The sequence below is a fragment of the Mirounga angustirostris genome, unplaced genomic scaffold (assembly GCF_029215605.1).
Source record: "Mirounga angustirostris isolate CCGP_5_RB_7025 unplaced genomic scaffold, mMirAng1.0.hap1 SCAF_16, whole genome shotgun sequence".
Lineage (NCBI taxonomy): Eukaryota > Metazoa > Chordata > Mammalia > Carnivora > Phocidae > Mirounga > Mirounga angustirostris.
The window spans coordinates 45,376,745-45,402,077 of NW_026991724.1; the positions used below are offsets into that span (position 1 = coordinate 45,376,745).

The window sequence follows — 25,333 nt, forward strand, 5'->3', positions numbered from 1 at the left end:
GGTAGTCAATTGCAGACCCAGCAGGAAGAGATTGACTTGACCTTGCATGTGGAAACTACTATTCCAGGCAAAGAACAGACTTTCCTTATCCCCAGGGCAACAGCTCAGCCAATGAGAAGCCACCATACTTTGAACTCCCAGTTTACTCCAGTGGACTTTTTTAACAGCCTTCCCAACTTAACTCTTTTGTCCTTAAAAAAAAGCTCACCACCTCTCCTTTGTTTCCTGGACTTGCCTAAGGGTTTTGCCTTGGCTTGTGATTGTCTTTTATTCCTAAATAAACCTATCTTTTGCTGATAAAATATTCAGTAAAGTCAATCACATCTTCAAATTGACTCAGTTGAATTTTGTGTTGCTTTTTTTTTAAACAGGGTCTGAAATGCCCAGTGTTTATCACCCACTTGGTTGAGCACAGATCTCAGCCACCATAAAAATGCCTACCCAGGAAATCAACCTCTGAGTACCCCTAGTAAGGCCAAGTCCCATGCCCAGACTTGGTGGAGTACAAAGTCCCTTCCACCAGATTCCTGGTGTTTTCATCTCCAGACCACAGTTTTCAGATAGCTCTGCAACTTCCCACATCAAGTTCTTCAGGGACTTGGAGTTCTTTCCTGCATCAATCACACACTCAGGCCGGTGGGCCACACCTGGGAGCCCTCGATCGGATTCTAGACCGAAATTCCTGAAGCGTGGGGACAGGAATTCAGATCCCGCCCGGGCGGCGCCATTTTTTCCGCGCAGTCTGGCTCCAGACTACATTTCCCAGAGGTCCCGCGGCCCTAGTCAACTTACTGCGACAGTTTTGAGTTTGGTCCCACGCGAGCTGGACTTCGACCTGACCGCCGAGAGTCGGGGGAGACTGTGGTAGGCGTGGCTCAGCTCGGCTTGTTTGGAGCTAACCGTGGAGTGGCTCGAGGTGAGGCAACGTGAGCCCTTGTGGAGTGGAAGCGGGCTCTTGAGGCTCGAGGTGAGGCAACGTGAGCCCTTGTGGAGTGGAAGCGGGCTCTTGAGGCTCGAGGTGAGGCAACGTGAGCCCTTGTGGAGTGGAAGCGGGCTCTTGAGGCTCGAGGTGAGGCAACGTGAGCCCTTGTGGAGTGGAAGCGGGCTCTTGAGGCTCGAGGTGAGGCAACGTGAGCCCTTGTGGAGTGGAAGCGGGCTCTTGAGGCTCGAGGTGAGGCAACGTGAGCCCTTGTGGAGTGGAAGCGGGCTCTTGAGGCTCGAGGTGAGGCAACGTGAGCCCTTGTGGAGTGGAAGCGGGCTCTTGAGGCTCGAGGTGAGGCAACGTGAGCCCTTGTGGAGTGGAAGCGGGCTCTTGAGGCTCGAGGTGAGGCAACGTGAGCCCTTGTGGAGTGGAAGCGGGCTCTTGAGGCTCGAGGTGAGGCAACGTGAGCCCTTGTGGAGTGGAAGCGGGCTCTTGAGGCTCGAGGTGAGGCAACGTGAGCCCTTGTGGAGTGGAAGCGGGCTCTTGAGGCTCGAGGTGAGGCAACGTGAGCCCTTGTGGAGTGGAAGCGGGCTCTTGAGGCTCGAGGTGAGGCAACGTGAGCCTCAAGCGGGCTGAGGGGTAGAGGTTGTGGACGCGGGTGGGTGTGAGTGTGTGACGGTGTGCGGCGCCTGTGATCTTGCGTTTGACAATCATGTCCCCGTGGCGGGTGTATGATTGTGACGTTGTGTGACTGTGTGTGTGTGTGTGTAGGTGCGGGGAGCCCGTGTCTCTGCTGTATGACTGTGTGTATCCCTGGTGTGGTTCATCTCCGAGAAACCGTGTGTGCTAGTGGGTGGTGCCTATGACAGTACAGATGTCGTGTGTGTATGCGAGGTGAGTGTGCGATTGTTACCGTGACCGTGGCATTGCGTGTATGGTCATGGAGTGCCTCCGACTGCCATTGTGACTCCAATACTCTGTCCCAGGAGACCCCTATAACTCAGGACCCATCTGGCCAGTCCTTCCCTGAGACAGCCTCTTCTGACCTCCCTCCTCTCTTGATGGGAGGAGTGGGACTGAGACAGGGCTTGGGCACCGTTTTTGCCGGAAAATTTTAACAAGTACTCTTAGCGGCAGCCAGTTCTGGCCTGAGGTTGGGCAGCCTAGTCTGTATTATCTTGGACCATATCAACTTGATTCTTGCTTTAGATCAGGAGAAGTGGGGATGCCTGGGTGGCTCAGCCCATTAAGCGTCTGCCTTCGGCTCAGGTCACGATCCTAGACTCCTAGGATAGAGCCCCACATCGGGCTCCCTGCTCTGCGGGAAGCCTGCTTCTCCCTCTGTCTGCCACTCCCCCTGCTTGTGCTGTCTCTCTCTCTCTCTCTCTCTGACAAATAAATAAATAAAATCTTAAAAAAAAAAAGATCAGGAGAAGTGAAAATATGAAGTAGGTTATGATGGTGCTTGCAAGTAAGATGATGATCAGTATTCAAGTGATCTAGAGCAGTAATTATTAAGCTTAGAGCAGTTTCAAGGGTATGAAAATCCCCTTCAAACTGTAAAGTACAACTTCTGCAGCTACTTGATTTTGTGCTTCATCCCCAACCCCAATACTTTCCTGAGAATCACAAGGGGGGGGGACATGACCCTCATGCTAAAATAATAATAATAAAAACATTTTTTTAAAGATTTTATTTATTTATTTGACAGAGAGAGACACAGCGACAGAGGGAACACAAGCAGAGGGAGTGGGGGAGGGAGAAGCAGGCTTCCTGCGGAGCAGGGAGCCCGAGGCTCGATCCCAGGACGCTGGGATCATGACCTGAGCCGAAGGCAGACACTTAACGACTGAGCCACCCAGTCGCCCCGTAATAAAAACATTTTTTACAGTGAAAGACCAGGCCTAAAATCAAAGTCTTGGGATGACCTTTAAGGTGATAATATCCAAAAACAACAGTGGGGATATGGTTAAGTTAATCCAGGCCATATCCATGTAATAGAATTTTTTACAACTAATACATATTGTTTTCAGAGTTTGTGTAATTTTTTTAATGTTCTGAAACATGTCGGTGGTATTTGCTTCAGTCACACTGATTTTCTTAATGGCCCATATTCCTGTCACAGGCATGTGTTTACAGCCTATTCATAATTTTCTTACCATATAGGATGCTCCTACCCTATCTCTGGTTAATTTTTTTTTTCACGAAATAAAAATGACTTTATAGCCTGTTTTTCTGATGACAGTATTACAGACTTAATGAAAAACAATCAGGAACTTGAGATTATAAAGAATCAGATTTAAATTACCTATAATTTCATCATCCAGAAGTACTCATTATTTTCAAGAATGTATTTCCACATTTTTACTTGCATGGTTTTATAGTTTAATATGGTGAGATTACAATATACTTACCTTCTGTTACTTGCCTGCCCCTCTCAATAATGCAAAAAAAAAAAGAGACATTTTCCTTTTTGTGGATAAGCACTATCATAACTAATAATTGTGAATTGTGATCATAATGTATTTTATGGGATACTAACCCTTTATCAGATATGTCATTTGCAAATATCTTCTCCCATTCCCTGGGTTGCCTTTTAGTTTTGTTGATTGTTTCCCTCGCTGTGCAGAAGCTTTTTATTTTGATGTAGTCCCAATAGTTTATTTTTGCTTTTATTTCTCCTGCCTCAAGAGACCTGTCTGGAGGGTGCCTGGGTGGCTCAGATGGTTAAGCGTCTGCCTTCGGCTCAGGTCATGATCCCAGGGTCTTGGGATCGGGTCCCACATCGGGCTCCCTGCTCCTTGGGAGCCTGCTTCTCCCTCTGCCTCTCTCTCTCTGTCTCTCATGAATAAATAAATAAAATCTTAAAAAAAAAAAAAAAGAGACCTGTCTGGAAAGATGTTATTATAGCTGATGTCAGAGAAATTACTGCCTGTGGTCTCTCCTAGGATTTTTATGGTTTTAGATCTCAAATTTAGGTCTTTAATTCATTTTGAGTTTGTTTTTATGTAGTAAGAAAGTGGTCCAGTTTCATTCTTTTGCATGTAGCTGTTGAGTTTTCCCAACACCATTTGTTGTAGAGACTGTCTTTTCCCCATTGTATATTCTCTCCTCTTTTGTCAAAGATTAATTTAACAAATTTTAGGAGTGTTTGTTCTAGTTCTGGGAAGAATACTGTTGGTATTTTGATAGGGATTGCATTAAATCTATAGATTGCTTTGGGTGGTATAGACATTTTAACAATATTTGTTCTCCCAACCCATGATATACCGTTGTTCTTGAATGTCATAGACTCTGATGTGTCCTCACAAAAGGGGAAAAATGAAACATATAGGGAGAGCTGGTCTTTTAAATCTGGAAGTCACTTTAGCTGGAGAGGGAAGGGCTTGCAACAAAGAAGGAATTGTAGCAACAGTAACCTGCTTCTTTGTCTGCATCTCTCCGATCAGAAGCAACAATCTGCAATCAGAGCAGAGATCCCCCAAATCTGGAGGACAGGGTCCTTTTCTCTCACCCTGGCTCCTGGAAGCTATGTGCCAGCAGCTGCAGGAACACATGCACAGGTGCCTGCCACTTGGCTGGGGATGGCCATTGGATATTACTACTTGGCTAAGAGCTGAAATTGACCAAAAGTGACTAGAATTTATTATACAAGCCTTTCTCTGCAAGCCTTCAATAGACTCCAGAGTTTTTGTTTGTTTGTTTGTTTGTTTTTAAGAGAAAGAGCGCACACCCAATTGTAGGGGTGGGGCGGTGCAGAGGGAGAGGAAGAGAATCTTAATCAGGCTCCACACCCAGCACGGAGACTGACGTCAACAGGGCTCAATCTCATGACCCTGAGATCATGACCTGAGCCAAAATCAAGAGTAGGATGCTTAATCTGCTGAGCCACCCAGGTGCCCCTGACTCCAGAGTTCTAAAAGTTACATCAGATTCTGCCAGCACAATTGTTGTCTAGATGAGGAGACAGATTGCTCGTTCTTCTACTCTGCCATCTCCCAGAATCTGAGATCTTCTATATTTCTTCATTTCAAGAGTGTTCAACAGCACGGTTATAAAAGCTTCTTTAAAGGCATTGATAATTTCAACCATCTGTGTCATTTTAGCATTTGCATCTATTGGTTGTCTTTGTCCTTACAAGTTGAAGTTTTTCTAGTTCTTTGATGAATTTTTTTTTGCTGTGTGTTTGGAAGGCCATTCATTCAAGGGGCATAACACTGGTCCTTAGTGTAGGAGACAGCCATTATGTTCTACATTCCCTCATATGTCCTTTGTGTTTATGTATGTGAGTAGATGGCATGGGCAAGGAGGGTAGGAATAGGAAGGAGAGTGAAAGTGATAGTTTTTATTTTTTTTTAATTTTTATTGTAAAATGTAACAGATGCAGGAAACTGCACAATGTAAACATATAGCTTAATGAATTATTGTAAGGCCAATACTCTTGTAGTAGTGGGGGTCATATTTAACCTGATGATTCAGAGACCCGTTAGCAAGTCTTATTTCTCACTGCCTTTTCTTTTCCTTCCTCAGTTTTGTCTTCTCTGAACTAAGCCTGTCTCCAAGGGAAGAGGGAATAAAGCTGAAGAGAAAGGAAAGAAAAGAGTAGAAATGAATAGTGCTTATGATCCTGAGTATGACTGAGGTTATTGGGGTTTTCTCTCTTTTTCCAGGATTACAATAATTTCTTTCCAGGCCATTAGATTAGATTTCCTTATCCTGAAACTTTCTTTCACACTGAGCCCCATCCAGGAGCCTGGTTCCAAGCTTCTCCCTTCCAACAGTGGTGGGATGCATAGTCCAGAGCCTTGCTCCATACCATTCTCTTCTTTTTACACCTTTACATACTCATTCGATGAATCAATTGGCAAACCTTGTGCTCAGTCTTTTAATAGGAGCACTTCCCTCAAGGAACCAGGAAGTCATCCCTCATCAGATTTGGGGTTTAGTGAAGTAGAGATATATGAATTTCATAAGTAATATATAACTTTGTTTTTTCAGCAAGCAGTGATGTTCAGGGATGTGGCTGTAGACTTCTCACAGGAGGAGTGGGAATTTCTGGACTTGAAGCAGAGGGACTTGTACAGAGATGTGATGTTGGAGAACTACAGCCACTTGGTTTCATTGGGTAAGGATGCTCTCCCCCCCTCCCCCAGTAATTAAGATTCCACTTTATATACAGACCTGTGTATAGACAACTTTTGTATATGCATATAGGATAGTTTTTTTGAATTTACACAACAGTACATAAAAGTAGTTGATACTGAAAAAAACTCTTCTACCTAGAATGCCTCCATCCTCTGCTATAAATTTTCTGGATGCCATTCTGACTTTCTGCTTCTGAACAGAGCAATTTGAACTTTGTAGAATTGGAAATGGGCAGTCCTTTTGTACTGTGGCTAAAGCTTCATCTTCCCCACTCTTTAGACAATCTTGACATATTTCTCTGAGTTTTCCACTTCTTTACCAAGGAATTGGGTCTGAAGTTTGGATATCCTTGGCATAACTAAGTCCTATTTCCATTTTTGTTGTTGTCAACAGGACTCTCTCTTCCTAAACCAACTTTGATTTCCTTTTTGGAACAAGATAATGAGCCTTGGATTGTTGAGAAAGAGTCACCAAAAAGCCTATACCCAGGTAGGTGAGGGAAACTTAGAGAGGGGGAAGCTGCTGCAGGAATAGACCACCTGCTCAGTGAGATGATAGCCCTTAGGCAAGACTGTCCAGAATGTTCTTCAAAGAGGGAGGTGTCCTCTTTTTTTCCCCAGTGACAAGTGTTCTGGCTATAATTAAGATCCAGTTATTTCCCTGTTCCTCTTTCTCTTTTGGTCTTGTATAGTTTCTCCATCTTCTGATGTATGTATTCTTTTCTCTAAATATTACTCATATTATTTTAGCTCCTTTCCAGTAATCTGCCCCCATTTCTTTACTAGTTTCTCTCTCTTCTTTGAAAAGATTTTACTTATTCAAGAAAGAAACAGAAAGAGCATGAGCAGGGGGAGGAGCAGAGAGAGAGGGGGAGAGGGACAAAGCAGACTCCTCACTGAGCCAGGAGCCCAATGTGGGGTTCAATCCCAGGACCCTGAGGTCATGACCTGGGCTGAAGTCAGATGCTTAACTGACTAAGCTACCCAGGTGCCCCTACTAGTTTCTCTTTGATTCAATGTTTTATTTATTCATTTTTTAATTTCTCAGATTATAGAATATGTTCATTTTTATTGTGGTAGAAAAAAACAACATACATAACAATTTGCCGTCTTAACCATTTTTAAGTGTTCAGTATAGAAGTAATTATGCATATAAGAGCTATAGAATTTTTTCATCTTGCAAAATTGAAACTCTATATTCATTAACAATCACTCCCTTTCCCCTCCTCATCACCTGGCAACCATTTTACTTTCTGTTTCTAAGAGTTTGACTGCTTTAGATATCTCATATAAGTGGAATCATGCACTATTTGTCTTTTTGTGACTGGGTTATTTCACTTCACATAATGTCCTCAAGGTTCATCCATGTGAAGGTTGTAGCATATGACAGGTTTCCTTTTTAAGGCCAAATAATATTCAATTGTATGTATATACCATATTTTCTTTATCCATTCTATTGTCAGGACATTAGGTTGCTTCTACTTCTTGGCTATTGTGAATAATGTTGCAATGAACATGGGTGTGCAAATATTTCTTCAAAATCCTGTTTTCAGTTCTTTTAGATATATACCCAGAAGTGGAATTGCTGGATCATATGGCACCTCTATTTTAATATTTTGAGGAACCTCTATATTGTTTTCCATAGTGGCTGCACCATTTAACATTCCCACCCACAGTGCATGAGGGTTTCAATTTCTCTACATCCTTGTCAACACTCTTTATTTTCTGTTCTTTTTTTGATAGTGGTCATCCTAATGAGTATGGGGTTGATATCTTGTTATGGTTTTGTTTTGCATTTCCCTGATGATTAGTGATACCTTTTCATGTGCTTGTTAGCCATTTGTATTTCTTTTTTGGAGAAATGTCTATTCAAGTCCTTTGCCCACTTTTAAATCAGGTTGGGTTTTTTTTTAATTGTTGTTGAGTTGTAGGGATTCTTTGTGTATTCTGGATATTGACTCCTTACCAGGTATATGGTTAGTAAATATTTCTCCCATCCCATAGATTGCCTTTTCACTCTCTGGACTGTTTCCTTTGTTGTGATATTTTTAAGTTTGAGGTAGTCCAATCTTTGTGTTTTTACTTTTGGTGTCATATCCAGGAAATCATTGCCAAATGGAATGTCATGAAGCCTTCCCCCTATGCTTTCTTCTAGGAGTTTTAAGTTTCAGGTTTTATCTTTAGGACTTTAGTCCATTCTTAGTTCATTTTTGTGTATGGTATAAGGTAAGGATCCAACTTCATTCTTTTGCATGTGGATATCCAGTTTTCCCAGCACCATTTGTTGAAGAGACTGTCCTTTCCCTGTTGGGTAGCTGTGACATCCTTGTTGAAAATCATTTGATGATATATGTAACTCATTTATTTATTTTTGCTAGCCTACTTATCTTTTTAAGTTTTTATTTAAATTCCAGTTAGTTGGGAGGGAGGCAAGATGGTGGTAGAGTAGGGGACCTCATTTCATCTGGTCCCTTGAATTTAGCTAGATAACTATCAAAGCATTCTGAACACCCATGAATTCAGCCTGAGATATAAATTCCAGTTAGTTAACATACAGTGTAATGTTAGTTTGAGATGTACAATTTAGTGATTCAACACTTCCATACAATACCCAGTGCTCATCACAACAAGTGTACCTTTTAGTCCCCATCACCTATTTAACCCACTCCTCCACCCGCCTCCCCTCTGGTAACCATCAGTTTGTTCTCTATAATTAGGAGTTGGAGTGGCTAAAACTAACAACACAAGAAACAACAGGTGTTGGTGAGGATATGGAAAAAGGGGAAGCTTCTTGCACTGTCGGTGGCAATGCAAACTGGTACAGCCACTCTGGAAAACAGTATGGAGGCTCCTCAAAAAGTTAAAAATAGAACTACCATATGATCCAGCAATTGTACTCCTGGGTATTTACAAAAATACTAATTCTAAGGGATACATGCACCCTGATATTTATAGCAGTATTATCTACAACAGCCAAATTATGGAAAGAGCCCAAATGTCCATCAACTGATGAATGGTTAAAGATGTGGTATATATAAACAGTGGAATATTACTCAGCCATAAAAAGGATGAAATCTAGCCTACTTATTTTTGAAGTTAAAGTGCCAAAAATTTGGGGGTGCCTAGGTGGCTCAGATGGTTAAGCGTCTGCCTTCAGCTCAGGTCATGGGATCGAGCCCCACATCAGGCTCCTGGCTCAGTGGGGAGCCTGCTTCTCCCTCTCCCTCTGCCTCTCCCCCTGCTCATGCTCTCTCTCTCTCTCTCTGTATCTCTGTGTCTCAAAGGAATAAATAAAATCTTTAAAAAAAAAAGTGCCAAAAATTTGTCAGATGCAGAGAAAGCCATTTAAAGAATTAGATTAAGAAGTTGGAGGGTGTCCCTCTCATCTACCCCTTAAACATATCCCCTGCACAAGCCTCCTTTTCATTAGTATTTGGTTTGCTAATTTGTACGTAATACTTTACCAGATGATTAAAAAAAAGTTCCTAAGTAATTTACTGTATAATAGGGGAACCACAAATAACTTCCAAAAGGTACAGACAGAGAAATCAAAAGAAAGTGAGGCTTAAAGATGTAGCCATGGGATTTATCAAAGTGGAGCCAGTAGGTGGAATGTGGGAATGAGGAGACTGTCAGAGAGATTGCAAATAAAGCCTCATTGTATGTGCTGAGGAAGAGGAGGTAAAGAAGAACTTAGATATGAAGGCTGAGGATTAGGAGAGTGCAGGGCCAGAAAACCAAGTCCTAATTATCAAAAAGGTCAGCAGTGGCACATATCTGTGAAAACAGGAGGATAAAAAGCCACCAAAGGCTGTGACATTTGACATGTCGTCTTCAAGGACCTTAAAAGTTCATTGGGCAGAAGTGAGATTACAAACGAAAGGCACCAAATAATTATTCTTCATTTGAAATGTGAGGGATAGAGAAGAAATTGTTTTTCTTTATTAAAAAAAATACATTTCTGAGATCTTAGGGGCATGTTTCAGATATTTTAGTCATAATATATTGTGAAGTTAAATGAGGCATATATTTGTTTAAATATGATATTGAAGGGCATCTGGGTGGCTCAGTTGGTTAAGCGTCTACCTTTGGTTCAGGTCATGATCTCTGGGTCCTGGAATTGAGTTCCACATTGGACTCCCTGCTCAGTGGGGAGTCTGCTTCTCCCTCTACCCCTTCCCCCTGCTTATGATCTCTCATTCTCTCAAATAAATAAATAAAACTTTAAAAAAATAAAAAATAAATATGATATTGAGCAGTCATTTTATAAACTTTATGCATGTAGGAAAAGAGGGAATAGAAGTGACATTTTTCTTGCTTAAAGAAAATTTGCAATTTGGTAGAAGTAAATCCTGTTGTTTTTGGAAATACTATATAGCATTATTCTTTTTTACTTTAAAAGTTTATAAATATTGGGTTGCCTGGGTGGCTCAATCAGTTGAGTGTTGGACTCTTGATTTCAGCTCAGGTCATGATCTCAGGGTCGTGGGATCAAGCCCCACGTTGGGCTCTGCACTCAGCACAGAGTCTGCTTGAGATTCTCTCCCTCCCTGTCCCCCCCAAAATAAATAAATAAATCTTTAAAAAAGGTTTATAAATATTTAGTAAAATATAAGAAAATGCAAACTTGTAATTGTATCAACTAGAGAAAATCACAGGATTGCACCGTGCAAACTTCACTGTATCATGGATAACTTTCCTTATTTGTAATCTGGATCACAATTTTTAGTTACTTAGTATTCTGTCATATGGATTTTTTCATGTACTTCACCAAAATCCCAATGATAAATATGGAGATTATCTTTAAAAATTTGCTATTAAAAATACAGCTTTACCACTTCACAGCTACTAAGATGGCTATAATAAAAAAATAATAGCAATTGTTAGCAAGGATGTGGAGAAGCTAGAACCCTCATACATTGCTGGTGGGAATGTAAGGTGGGGCAGCTATTCTGTTTGACAGTTTCTCAAAAGGTTAAACATAGAGTTACCATTTTACCCAGCAATTATACTCCTAGGTATTTACACAAGAAAATCAAATGTACCCAGAAAAACTTGTACATGACTGTTCATTGCAGCATTATTCACAATAGCCAAAAAGTAGAAACAACTCAAATGTCCATTAGCTGATGAATAGAAAAATAAAATATGGTATAGCCATACAATGTAATATTATTTGTCACTAGAAAGGAGTGAAGTACTAATATACACCACAATATGGATGACCCTTGAAAATATATGTTAAGTGAAAGAAGCCAGACACAGAAGACTATATATTGTATGATTCCATTTATATAAAATGTCCAGAACAGGCAAATCTGTAGAGATACAACGTAGATTAGTTGTTGCCTAGGGCTGGTGAGATTGGGGGCAATGGGAAGTTACTGCTGAAGGATACAGCTTTCTTTTCGATTTTGAGATGATGAAAATGTTCTAAACTTGACTGTGGTGATGGTTGCACAACTGTATAAATATACTAAAAATCACTGAATTATGTTCTCTAAATGAGTGAATTGTATGGAGTGTGATTTGTATCTCAATAAAACTGTTAGAAAAGAACATGATCTCCGATACTCTCTTAATTATACCCTTCTCTGATTTTTAAAAATTATTTTTAATTACAAAAGGTATATATACATGCATTCTTCTTTGTAAAAACAGATATTGCATTGATTGATTGATTGGCTATCTATATGTCTTCTTTGGAAAAATGTCTATTTAGGTCCTCTGTCCATTTTTTAATCGAATTGTTTGTGGGGATTTTTGGTGTTGAATTGTATGTTCTTTAAAGTTTTTTTTTTTTTTTTGAGAGAGAGCAGAGTGAGCAAGAGAGAACACAAGTGGCGGGAAGGGGTGGAGGAAGAGGGAGAAGCAGTCTCCCCACTGAGCAGGGAGCCCAATGCTGGACTCCATTCCATGACTCTGGGATCATGACCTGAGCCGAAGGTGGACGCTCAACTGACTGAACCACCCAGATTCCCTATCCACCAATCTACTTTCTATTCGTATGAGTTCAGCTTTTTAGATTTCACATATAAATGAGATCACTTTCTCTTTATGACTTATTTCACTATGCATAATGCCCTTAAGGTTCATCCATGTTGTCACAAATGGCAGGATTTCCTTCTTTTTTATGGCTGAATATAAACACGACCTTTTCTTTATCCATTCATGTGTCACGGGACACATAAGTTGTTCCATGTCTTGGCTATTGTGACTAATGCTACAATGAACATGGGGGTACAAATATCTCTTCAAGATAGTGATTTCATTTCCTTTGGATACATACTCAGAAGTAGGATGATTGGATCATATAGCAGTTCAATTTTTAATTATTTGAGGAACCTCAATACTGTTTTCCACAGTGGCTGTAATAATTTACATTCCCACCAACATTGTACAAGGGTTCCCTTTTCTCCACATCCTGGCCAGCACTTGTTATCTCCTGTCATTTTGATACTAGCCATTCTGTCAGGCATGAGGTGATATCTCATTGTGATTTTGATTTGCATGTCCCTAATGATTAGTGATGTTGAGTACATTTTCATGGACTCAGCCATTTGTATGTCTTCTTTGGAAAAAATGTCTATTCAGGTCCTTTTCCCATTTCTTAGTCACACTATTTTTTTGCTGTTGAGTTGTATGAGTTCCTTATATGTTTCGGATATTAAACCCTTATCAGATACATGGTTTGCAAATATTTTCTCCCTATATGAGAAATCATTTATGCTTGGGATTATCGGCGGTGGACATCAAGAGAAGAGAAAAAAATCAAAAACCTATTTAAGAGCTAGGCAAGGGGCGCCTGGATGGCTCAGTTAGTTGAGCGACTGCCTTCAGCTCAGGTCATGATCCTGGAGTTCCGGGATCGAGTCCCACATCGGGCTCCCTGCTCGGCAGGGAGTCTGCTTCTCCCTCTGACTCTCCCTCCTCTCATGTGCTCTCTCTCTCATTCTCTCTCTCAAATAAATAAATAAAATCTTTAAAAAAAAAAAAAAAGAGCTAGGCAAGATTTTCTGAATGTTGAAGAAGATCTGATGCTAGAATAATGTTTACCTTTTGGCCTATGCTTCTCAGCCTGGCACTACTTTGATGTCTTCAAAATAGTTTGCCTTATCCAATTTCATCATTTTTGTGAAAATATTTTTTCTTTATTATAATTAACACTTATTAAAATAGCATTTTAGGGACTTTACCCAAATTATTCTCTTCTTTTTATTATAGAAATTTTCAAATATTTGCAAAAGTAAAGAGAATAATATAATAATGTACCTATCACCGAGCTTCAGAGTTTCCATTGTTTTCCCAATCTCACCCTAAATTACTCTTAATTTTAGCAATTAACTTATGTTAGGTGTTACCATCATTTTAGAGATATGGAAGTGGGACTTAGACATTGTAAATAATTCTTCCAATGACACAATCCTTGTAATTAGCAGAGCCGAGACTTGAAATCCAGTCTCTGTGATACAGTTCCTTGGATCTTCCCTCTACACCGCTTTGCATTTTATTCTGTCATGCTATCCGAAGGTTGCTTTCACTTCAGACTGTCAGTGGCTATTGCCATCGGTGAGTCTACTTGTTTCTTATCCTTGGTGAGCATCTTCACATGCCAAGCAAATAAATGGTATTTTACACAGTCTCTACTCTAGATATAAAAACTACCTCCTTGTCATCTGCTCATAGCAGACTCATTGAGCCCTTTGAACTTTCCCCAGGATATTTTCCACTTTGAATTGCCATTGTCTTGCTTCATCAACTAACACCCAACATTCTTTTTATTACAGAATTTATGGCTCACTAGCCACCAAGACACCCTTTGTCCCGTTGGAGGGTATCCTCTAGTTTCCCCACATCAGCAAATCTATATGTTCATAATCACATGAAACTTAAGTTATATAATTTTGCTACAATGCATAGAACATCATAGAGATTCTTTTAAAATAATGATTATGGAACTTAATTGTTTTCCCTGTTAACTTCCTGATATTTTCCTATATCCCCATTCTAATTCCTTTTCCTTAACCCTCACCATTCAATAGTTACTTATTGAACACCTGTTTTATATATATATATATATATATATATATATATATATATATATGGTAGATATTGTGCTAAAAAGCTGATTAAATAATAGTGAAACAAACATGGTGCCTTCCAATAGGAATCTTATAGCCTAGTGTAGAAAATGAGAAAAATAAATGAGGGAAAAATTGTGAAAATTATGGTTAGTCATCCTGGACTAGAATAAGATTTGGTGTTGTCTGACGCTGTTTGAGAGGAGGGATTTTTAGTGTTATTTGTAATTATATTTACACTGAGAGCAGAAGGATGAGAAGGGGCCAGCCATACAAAGACAGTACCTGCCAGAACAGCAATGCAAATCACGCTAATGTAGAAAAGTTTTTTATCTGCTTTTGGAACAGAGCATAGTGAACTGGGGAAGAGCATGGTTCAGTAATATGTTAGCTAGGGCCAGCTCATGACATCACCTTAGAGTTAATGTTAAGTTATTCAAATGTTATACTAAGTGCAAAGGAAAACCTTAGTGATTTTCCACTTTCAGATTACATCAGAATCATTAGAAATTTTTCTTAAAGTCAAGGCCTGTTCCTGTAGATTTTGATTCAATTGCTTTGAAGTGATACTTCTACCATTTGTATTTTTAACAATCTTCCCAGTAATTCTGATCTGAAGGAACATTTTAGAAACAGTTAACCTGCTTCTTTAATCACCTTCTTTGTCCACATTCACCTTCCATGGTTATATTTGAGATCTTTCCAAGCCATCAATTTCTTATAGGTACTGTGCTAATATCCCTATTTCAGAAATTTTGTTCTTCCAGGAACTGGAAAAAATGCATGTTTTCTTTCTCTCTCACTTCTCAGATGTGAAATCCCAATGTGCAACAAAGGAGTTATCATCAAAGGATGACAATTATGAAATGAAGTTATCTCAAAGAAAGAAAATGGAAAGACTTACAAGCCATGACCTTGGATGTTCCATTTTTCAAGATGATTGGAAGTATAATCATCATTTTCAGACAGAACAGAGAAATCAAGAAGAATATCTTAAAGTTGTGACAATCACCCATGAAAATATGCAAAGTCTCAGTCAACAAATATCCTATAATCTACATCAGATATATCATACTAGGCAAAAACCCTATGAATGCAGAGAATGTGGGAAAGTCTTCAATTACCACTCACTGCTAATTCACCATGGGAGAAATCACACCAAAGAAAAATGCTATGAATATAAGGATTGTGGAAAGGCTTTTAGCAGTTGCTCAAAACTTACTGGACATCAGAGAATTCATAATGGAGAAAAACTCTATGAATGTAATGAGTGTGGGAAAGCTTTCCACCACCCCTCAAATCTCATTCGACATCAGAGAATTCATACTGGAGAAAGACCCTATGAATGTAAGGAATGTGGAAAGGCTTTTAGTCGTGGCTCACACCTTACTCTACACCAGATAATTCATACTGGAGAGAAACCCTATGAATGCAAAGAATGTAGAAAAGCTTTCAGTTACCACTCATCCCTCATTCGACATGAAAAAACACATACTAAAGAAAAACACTATGAATGTAAAGAATGTGGGAAGGCTTTTAGCAACAGCTCGATTCTTAAGGGACATCAGAGAGTTCACAGTGGAAAAAGACCCTATGAATGTGGGGAATGTGGGAAAGCCTTCCATCACCACTCAATCCTTATTCAACATCAGAGAATTCACACTGGAGAAAGACCCTATGAATGTAACAATTGTAATAAAGCCTTCCGTTATCATTCAAATCTTATCGGACATCAAAAAATTCATCAAAAAGCAAAACTCTTTGAGTGTAAGGAATGTAGACAGTCCTTTAGTCATAACAGAGAACTTTCACACCATTAATGAATTCATACTGGTGAAAAACTTTATGAATGTAAGGAATGTGGCAAATCTTTTGGTCAAGGAGCACAACTTATTCATAATCAGATAATTCACACTGGTGAGAAACCCTATGAATGTAAGGAGTGTGGGAAGACCTTTATCCGTGGTTCGTGTCTTACTCGACATGAGAAAATTCATATTAGAGAAAGAAAATCTCTAGTACTGTAATGAATATAGACAATCCTTTGCTTCTAAGTAATCTCTTATGGGACATCAGATAATTACTAGATGAGAACTCTGTGAATGTAGCAAGTATAGGAAGGTCTTTTGCTTTATTTTATAATTTGCATCAGAGAATTCATGCAGGAGAAAAGGCCACATGAATGTAATATATAATAAATTTTTATTTATCTTAATTCTTACTTATCATGTCAATGATTTATATTAGCATGAAATTATACTCATGTAAATAATGTGGAAAAACTCAGTTTATACTTTATTATATTTAGTGGATTTTTGATAAACACAGTCTTTATAATGAATGTAACAAATGTAGGAAACCATTATGAAGATTTTACTTTAGGGCATTATAAAAACATTCTTTAATATGAAAAATATGGGGAAATCATCGGTAACCACTTATCTTTTATTGAACATCAAAAAAAAAAAAAAACCACCCCACTTTGACAGAAAGGCAATAGAATGATAAATCAAGTAAAAAAGTTGAGCTAAAACAAAATACACTATTAACTCGGTAATTTAAGGAAGAAACTAAAAGTTCAAAATACAGAATCTTTAGTAATGAGTGATATTGAGAGTACTACATATCAAATTCTGTGTAATGTGACCCAAAGCTGTACTGATAGAAAAATGTATATCCTTTGATACATGCATATAATTTAATAAACAGAAAAATAAACCACATGTAAAACACAGGAAGGTAGAAAGCAAATAAAATAACTTCCAAAACAAGAGAAGAATTAATAAATGTAGAGATTAAATCGAGTCAACACTAGTCTAGATTTAGTCCATAATCCAGAAGTGTTCTTTCTAGAGGTCAGAATATGGGTGTGGTCCAGAAAAAAAATTAAAAACTAAAGACATTATGAATGAGGAATTTTATATAACTATATAAACTGAGATTCTTTTTAAACATTCTACTACTTTATACCAGTAAGTTTGAACATCTAGAGCAGGATTTTCACACTGTTGACATTTTGGATCAGATAACTTTCCTACATTGGATCAGATAACTCTTTGTTGTGAGAGGTTATCCTGTGTAGTGTAGGGTGTTCATAGTAGCATCCCTGTCCTCTGCTCACTAGATGTCAGTATTAATCCCCTTCCCTCTAATTGTGATGAACAAGAATGTTTCCAGACATTTAAACGTCTGGGGTGGAGGACAGTGTAAGATTGCCCCCAGTTGGCAATTACTGATCTACATGAAATTAATCATTATCTAAGAAATAACCTAATTTTATTCAGGAAGAAGTAGAAAACCTGAATAAAACATAACCAACAGGAAAAAAATGTTAAAATATTTAAAGATATAGCCCCTTAAAAGTTCTCGAAGGACCAGGTGTTTTTAAGAACATGGCATGCTGGGGTGCTGCGTGGTGCAGTCGGTCAGGAGACCAACTCTGGGTTTCAGCTCAGGTCGTGATCTCGGGGTCCTGGGGTTGGGCCCACCTCTAGCCCTAAGTCAGGTTCCTATTCAGCGTGGAGTCTGTACTCAGCGTGGAGTCTTCTTGTACTCTCTCCATCCCCCTCTGCCCTGCCCCCCATTTGCATGTACTCTCTCTCTCTCAAATGAATGAATAAATCTTAAAAAAAAAAAAAATACAGTGTGCCAATCCTTCAAGTAATAGATAATTTATATATTATATAAAGAGCCTGGGGGGTAAAAATAGAATACTTACCAACTTACATAAGAGGTCACTAAAACTTTGATACTTAAATGGGACAAAGAGTATGTTATGGTTTGAATTATGTCCCCCCAAAATTCATGTTGAGGCCCTAACCCCTAATACCTCAAAATGTGTCTGTTTGGAGAGAGGGCTATTAAAGAGATGATTAAGTTACAATGAGTCCCTTAGCATGGAACCTAATCCAATCTGACCAGTGTCCTTATAAGAGGAAATTTGGACACACAAAGAGACACCAGGACTACACATGCACAAACGAAAAGACCACGTGAAGACCTAGTCTCGGAAGAAACCAAACCTTGATCTTGGACTTCTAGCCTCCCATAACTATGATCAAATAAATTTCTGTTGTTTAAGTTACCCAGTGTGTGGTATTTGTTATGGCAGCCCTAGCAAGCTAATACAGAGTACATAATTAACATTAAAAGCCAATGTAAAGGAGTTTTACATCTTTATTTATAAACAGAGATATAAAAATCCTAATAATTAAGAAATCAATCCTAACACTGTATTAGAGTATTACTACCATATAAGATAATTTACTCAAATTGTCCAAGACCTAACCTGCTTTCTTTTTTTTTTTTTAAAGATTTTATTTATTTATTCATGAGAGATAGAGAGAGAGAGAAAGGCAGAGGGAGAAGCAGGCTTCCCACGGAGCAGGGAGCCCGATGCGGGACTCGATCCCAGGACCCTGGAATCATGACCTGAGCCGAAGGCAGACACCCAACCATCTGAGCCACCCAGGCGCCCCTAACCTGCTTTCAATTAATGATATATCCAGGATCTGTATATTCCTAAATTCAAGAAAACAGTAATTTTCAAAAGGCATGATCCAGCCCCAACTTCTGGATTCATCTATTGTATATTTATATGGTCTAAAGAGTTGCAGTGTATGTTTACTTGCACAATCTAAACTCAAATTTTGAAGTATTACAATAACTAGAATATACAATATTTTTATTTTTTTTAAGACTTTATTTATTTGACAGAGAGATACACAGCAAGAGAGGGAACACAAGCAGGGGGAGCGGGAGAGGGAGAAGCAGGGTTCCCGCCAAGCAGGGAGCCCGATGAGGGGCTGGATCCCAGGACCCTGGGATCATGACCTGAGCTGAAGGCAGGCGCTCAACGAATGAGCCAACCAGGCACCCCGAGAATATACAATATTTTTAAATCTGGTAAGCCAAGTCCCCCACCACAGTTTTTTCTTTTTCTGCCTACTCTCACATATTTGTTCTTCTATTGCTTAGAATTATATCAACTATTTCTATTAATTGAATTTTTATTCTATTAAAACTTTCCATCAAGGAACATTGTCTTTCACACTGATTTTTCTTATTATATTCTCTTTAATAAAATTTTGTAGTATTACATATGAATCTCATTGCTTTCTTGTTCTGATTTATTCTTTTTTTAAAAGATTTTGTTTTGGGGGCACCTGGGTGGCTTAGTCATTGAGCATCTGCTCAACAGATGAATGGATAAAGAAGATGTGGTCCATATATACAGTGGAATATTACTCAGCCATCAGAAAGGATGAATACCCAACTTTTACATCAACATGGATGGGACTGGAGGAGATTATGCTAAGTGAAATAAGTCAAGCAGAGAAAGTCAATTATCATATGGTTTCACTTATTTGTGGAACATAAGGAATAGCATGGAGGACATTAGGAGAAGGAAGGGAAAAATGAAGGGGGGGAAATTGGAGGGAGAGATGAACCATGAGACTATGGACTCTGAGAAACAAACTGAGGGTTTTAGAGGGGAGGGGGTAGCAGGATAGGTTAGCCCAGTGATGGGTACTAAGGAGGGCACGTACTGCATGGAGCACTGGGTGTTATACGAAAACAATGAATTGTGGAACACTACATCAAAAACTAATGATGTATTGCATGGTGACTAACATAATAAAATAAAATTTAAAAAAATTAATTTTAAAAAATTAAAAAATAAAAGATTGAAAAAAAATGATCCATGTGCTCTACTGACTGAGCCAGCCAGGTGCCCTTTGTTCAGATTTATTCTTGTGTTTCATGACTTTGGGACTAAATATATATTTTTAATTCATTTTTAACTGGTTACAGCTAATATAGAAAATAGTGTTAATTTTTATATGTGTCTTATATTTATTCATCATATCAAATGTTTTCCTAGAGTGTATTGGTTTATCCAGATGTGCAAATATATGATTTAAATAGAAATAATTCTGACTCTTCCTTTCCAGTGTTCACATCAATTATTTTCTAGCCCTGTTGATTGGTTTACATTTCTTTTTTTTTTCTTTTTAAAGATTTTATTTATGTTTTGACAGAGAGAGAGACAGTGAGAGAAGGAACATAGGCAGGGGGAGTGGGAGAGGGAGAAGCAGGCCTCCCGCGGAGCTGGGAGCCTGATGGCGGGGCTTAATCCCAGGACCCTGGGATCTTGACCCTAGCCGAAGGCAGATGCTTAACGACTGAGCCACCCAGGCGCCCCATACATTTCTAAAACCATGTTAAATAATTTCAGTAAGTGTACATGTCCTCAACTCTTTCCTGATATAAACGGAGGCTTCAGTATTTCAATGAGGAGCATATTACCCGTGGGGTTTGGCAGACAGCTTTGGTCATAGTAGAGGCTGGCCTTTCTATCTTTATATTAATTTTATTAGAAATGACAACTAAGTTTTATCATATGCCTTTTGGATGTAATCATATAATTTTTATCCTTTAACTTACTGAGTAATGAAGTATTTCCTGGTATTACAGTATACTTTATTACAACATAAATTCTATTTTGCTATAATATGAAAGCAAACTATCCCATGTGTTAAGTTTTAAGACAAAGACTCTTGTAGAGTGGGGCGCCTGGGTGGCTCAGTTGTTGAGCATCTGCCTTCGGCTCAGGTCATGATCCCAAGGATCCTGGGATGGAGCCCTGCTTCGGGCTCCCTGCTCAGCAGGAAGCCTGCTTCTCCCTCTCCTGCTCCCCCTGCTTGTGTTCCCTCTCTTGCTGTGTCTCTCTCTGTCAAATGGATAAAAACTTAAAAAAAAAAAAGACTCTTGTAGAGTTAATTTTTAGCATTTTGATTGAAGGGCAAAGTTGAGGATGTAATAAATCTGAAACCTTTCTGCGTATCTAGGAAAATCCAGCTATTTATAGCTTGGGTTATGGTCAGTTCCATTGCAGAAGACAGCTGTGGAGACTGACAGCTCTCTTGCTCAGGAGATAACATTGAACTGTTGGAAACGAGGCATGTACGAGAGAATGTTTACCCACGATATCACAATATATAATTAGAAAAGTGTACCAGAAGGTTTGCAGAATACAATCACAAGTAGAATCTGATAATTGGGGTTCTTTGTTTTGTTTTATCTCCAATTCGACATTTTAATATTCTTAGGCTCCAGCTTTTGCAAAAAAATGTTTATGAATTGCTCAGAATCTCATTGCTCACAACACTGACTGTTATTTAGAAGCTCACATTCTTCAACTCCAGCTTCAGCTGAGACTGAAACAAAAATAACGTGTATGTGTATAATAATATATATATATAACACACATCTATATAATGTATATATATGTCTAGTATAACAAAGAACTAAGAAAGGACTAGAGTAGAGTTCTATATTAAGAAAATGTGAGGGCGCCTGGGTGGCTCAGATGGTTAAGCGTCTGCCTTCGGCTCAGGTCATGATCCCAGGGTCCTGGGATCGAGTCCCACATCGGGCTCCCGGCTCAGCGGGGAGCCTGCTTCTCCCTCTGACCCTCTCCCCTCTCATGCTGTTTCTCTCTCGCTCGTTCTCTAAAAAATAAATAAAATCTAAAAAAAAAAGAAAAGAAAATGTGAAATTATAACTCTCTGCCTCTACATATATGAATATTTTAATAACCTATACATCATGTGATAATATTTAGAATTTTTGCATCTTTATATGTAAGTGAAATTGCTTTATAAATGTGGATTTTTTCCTATTTTAAAACTTATTTTTATCATACTTTAGGACTAAAATTAAGTTATTTTCATAAAATGAACTGGGAGTGTTCTATGTTTCTGCCTAACCTGGAATAATTTGGTGGTCTTAAAGGTTAGCCTAGTCTAGCACTTAACTAGAGACTCCAGTTGAATGTTTTGGGGGCCGTCCTTGTCTTGTCCAGACTTAATGTGAATACCTCTGGTGTTTCATCCTAAAGTATATAGTACAAAAAAAAAAAAAGAAAGAAATGTTTTAGCAGGTTAAAAATGTTCTCTTCTATATCAGGTTGGCTAAATTGTTTCTTTTTTTTTAAGTAGGCTCAATGCCCAGTGTGGAGCCCAATGGAGGGCCTAAACGCACAACCCTGAGATCAAGACCTGAGCTGAGATCAAGAGTCAGATGCTTAACCAACTGAGCCACCCAGGCACCCCGTGATTGGCTAAATTTTTTGTTTTGTTTTCAAATTAGGAAGTTATGTTTAATATTATCAAATGCTTTTTTAAAAGTTTTTATTTAAATTTCAGTTAGTTAACATACAGTATAATATTAGTTTCAAATGCTTTTCCTAGATCTACTGGTGTGCCTTCTAGTGTTTCCTTATTAAGAAAGATGTTTCTAATGGGTTTTATTAAGTAGCTTTTATGAAATTAAAAAGTTGTCACCTATTCCTAGTTATCCAAAAGGGGCTTTCCCCACTTTAATCTTGAAATAATCTTGAATTTTATCAACCATTTTTTTCTCCTTTTGCTGAGATATATGATTTGTCTTCATTAATCTAATAGTATAGTTTATTCAGCTGATATCTTTCCTAATTTTAAATTTATCTTTGCATTTCTGGAATAAACACCACTTTGTCATAATATTGTCTTCTTTTAACTCACAGCTATAATTTATTTCTTAATATTTTGTGTAGGATTTTTGCTTATATGATAAAAAATGAGATCAGTGTATAATTCTTTGTTCCTTGGATTTTCTTTGTTTAGCTGTTATGGTTACAGTAATCTCAAAGTACATTTAGTAGCCTTCTTTTTCTAGTCACTGAAACCGTTTTTGTAAGATATAAATTATCTTTTCCTTGAAGGTTAAAAACTCACCTATAATTGGGGTCCCTGGCTGGCTCAGTCCATGCAGCATGCTACTCTTGTTCTCTGGGTTGTGGGTCTGAGCCCCACGTTGGGTATTGAGATTACTTAAAAATAAAATATTAGGGGTGCCTGGGTGGCTCAGATGGTTAAGCGTCTGCCTTCGGCTTGGGTCATGATCCCAGGGTCCTGGGACTGAGCCCCGTGTGGGGCTCCCTGCTCAGTGGGAAGCCTGCTTCTCCCTCTCCCTCTGCTGTTCTCCCTGCTTGTGCTCTCTTGCTCTCTCTGTCAAATAAATAAATAAAATCTTAAAAAAATAAAATCTTAAAAAAAATCCTTATAGTCATTTGTTCAAAGTATCTTTTGGCTGGAGAGTTCTTAGACTATTAATAATTTTTTTAAGATTTTATTTATTTATTTGAGAGAGAGAAGGAGCAGGGGGAGGGGCAGAGGGAGAGGGAGAAGCAGACTCTCTGCTGAGCAGGGAGCCCAATATGGGAAGGTAGATGCTTAACCGACTGAGCCACCCAGGCACCCCTTTTACTACTTTTCTTTAACAGCTAGTGGTCTATTGAGATTTTCTGTTTCTTCTCAAGAAAATTTTGGTAATTCAAGAAAGTTGATAATCTAGGTAGTTAGCATTAAACCTATTTACTGATTTTTAATGCCTACTGTATCTAAAGTTAAATCTCTGATAGTCCTAATTTTTATACCTTTCCTTTTTCTTGATGAATTATATTAAAGTTTTGTTCAGGGGCACCTGGGTTAAGCGTCTGCCTTCGGCTCAGGTTATGATCTCAGGGTCCTGGGATAGAGCCCTGCATCAGGAGCCTGCTTTTCCCTCTCCCTTTCCCCCTCCCCCAACTCATGCTCACTCTCTCTCTTTCTCAGATAAATAAATAAAATCTTTAAAAAATTTTTTTACTTTGTTTCTCCCTAAAACCAGTTTTCACTGTTATAAATGTATCTTTGGTATTTTTGCTTGCTACTTATTTCATTAAAGTCTGATGTTTATTTCATTTCTTCTTTCTTTGAGTTCATTTTTTGAAACTGAATAGAAAACTGCTTTATTTTCAATTTTTCTTGTAGTTAATGCATTTAAAGCTATTATTTTTAGATCCCCATTTTGATATAAAGTTCCTTATTTTTTAGTTTTAAATGTTTCCTGATTTCCATTATAATTGGGTTTTTTTTTGTTTTGTTTTTTTTAAAGATTTTATTCATTTATTTGAGAGAGAGAGAATGAGATAAAGCATGAGGGGGGGAAGGTCAGAGGGAGAGGCAGACTCCCCGCCAAGCAGGGAGCCCGATGTGGGACTCGATCCCCAGACTCCAGGATCATGACCTGAGCCGAAGGCAGCTGCCCAACCAACTGAGCCACCCAGGCGCCCTATAATTGTTTTGGGTCTACAAATATATGCTTTGATTTTGTTTGTTTATTTATTTATTTATGGCTTGTAATTTAATTACCTTGTAGTCCAGCAGGTGGACTGTAGAATATTTGATCTTTGAAGTATGGGCAATTTCAGGGAAATATTCTGTTTGTGCTTGTAAAGTATAAAAAAAGTATTTTTGCAGAGAAGCTTTCAAAATATAGCTTATAAATCAAGATAGTTGTATTGTTAAATTTTATTTTCTTTTTTTTTTTTTTAAGATTTTATTTATTTATTTGAGACAGAGAGAATGAGAGGGACAGAGAGCACATGAGAGGGGGGAGGATCAGAGGGAGAAGCAGGCTCCCTGCCGAGCAGGGAGCCCGATGCAGGACTCGATCCTGGGACTCCAGGATCATGACCTGAGCCGAAGGCAGTCGCTTAACCAACTGAGCCACCCAGGCGCCCAAATTTTATTATTTTCTTACTGTTTCTTACTAATGTATCAATTTGGGTACCTGTTATGTTAAAAAAAAGTCTATGATTGTAGATTTGTTAACTTTTCCTTATAATTCCCTCAAGTTGTAACTTACATATTTTGAGACTATATTATTAGAACCATACAGGTTCTTCACTGTTAAATCTTCATGGCGTATTTTTTTATTATTATATAGTATTCATTCTTCATCCCTATAAATGTGCTTGGTCTAATGTACTATTTTGAGTGGTATTAACATTGCCATATTTACTTTATTTTGCTTAGAGTTTGCATGGGACAATTTTTCCTTTATTTTCAGTCCTTTTTTTTTCTATCCTTTCTTAAGGTTTATCTCTTATAAGCACCATATACCTAGATTTTGTTTTGTCACCCATTCTATAATCTGTGTCTTTTATTTATTTATTTATTATTTTTTTAATTTTTAAAGATTTTATTTATTTATTTGACAGAGAAAGACACAGTGAGAGAGGGAACACAAGCAGGGGGAGTGGGAGAGGGAGAAGCAGGCTTCCGCTGAGCAGGGAGTCCGATGCAGGGCTTGATCCC

At 38.5% G+C, this 25,333-nt stretch overlaps 1 protein-coding gene across 1 annotated transcript in view; it reads left to right on the forward strand.

Annotated features, from left to right (window-relative positions):
• The first annotated feature begins 881 nt into the window (after nt 1-881).
• LOC123855603 (zinc finger protein 585A-like) overlaps nt 882-25,333 on the forward strand; it is a 57,097-nt gene continuing 32,645 nt past the window's right edge. Inside the window, 4 exon segments of the mRNA XM_064581437.1 lie at nt 882-1,528; nt 5,921-6,047; nt 6,461-6,556; nt 14,958-16,118. Coding sequence (XP_064437507.1) covers nt 5,930-6,047; nt 6,461-6,556; nt 14,958-16,118 — 1,375 coding nt within the window. The 5' untranslated portion in view covers nt 882-1,528; nt 5,921-5,929.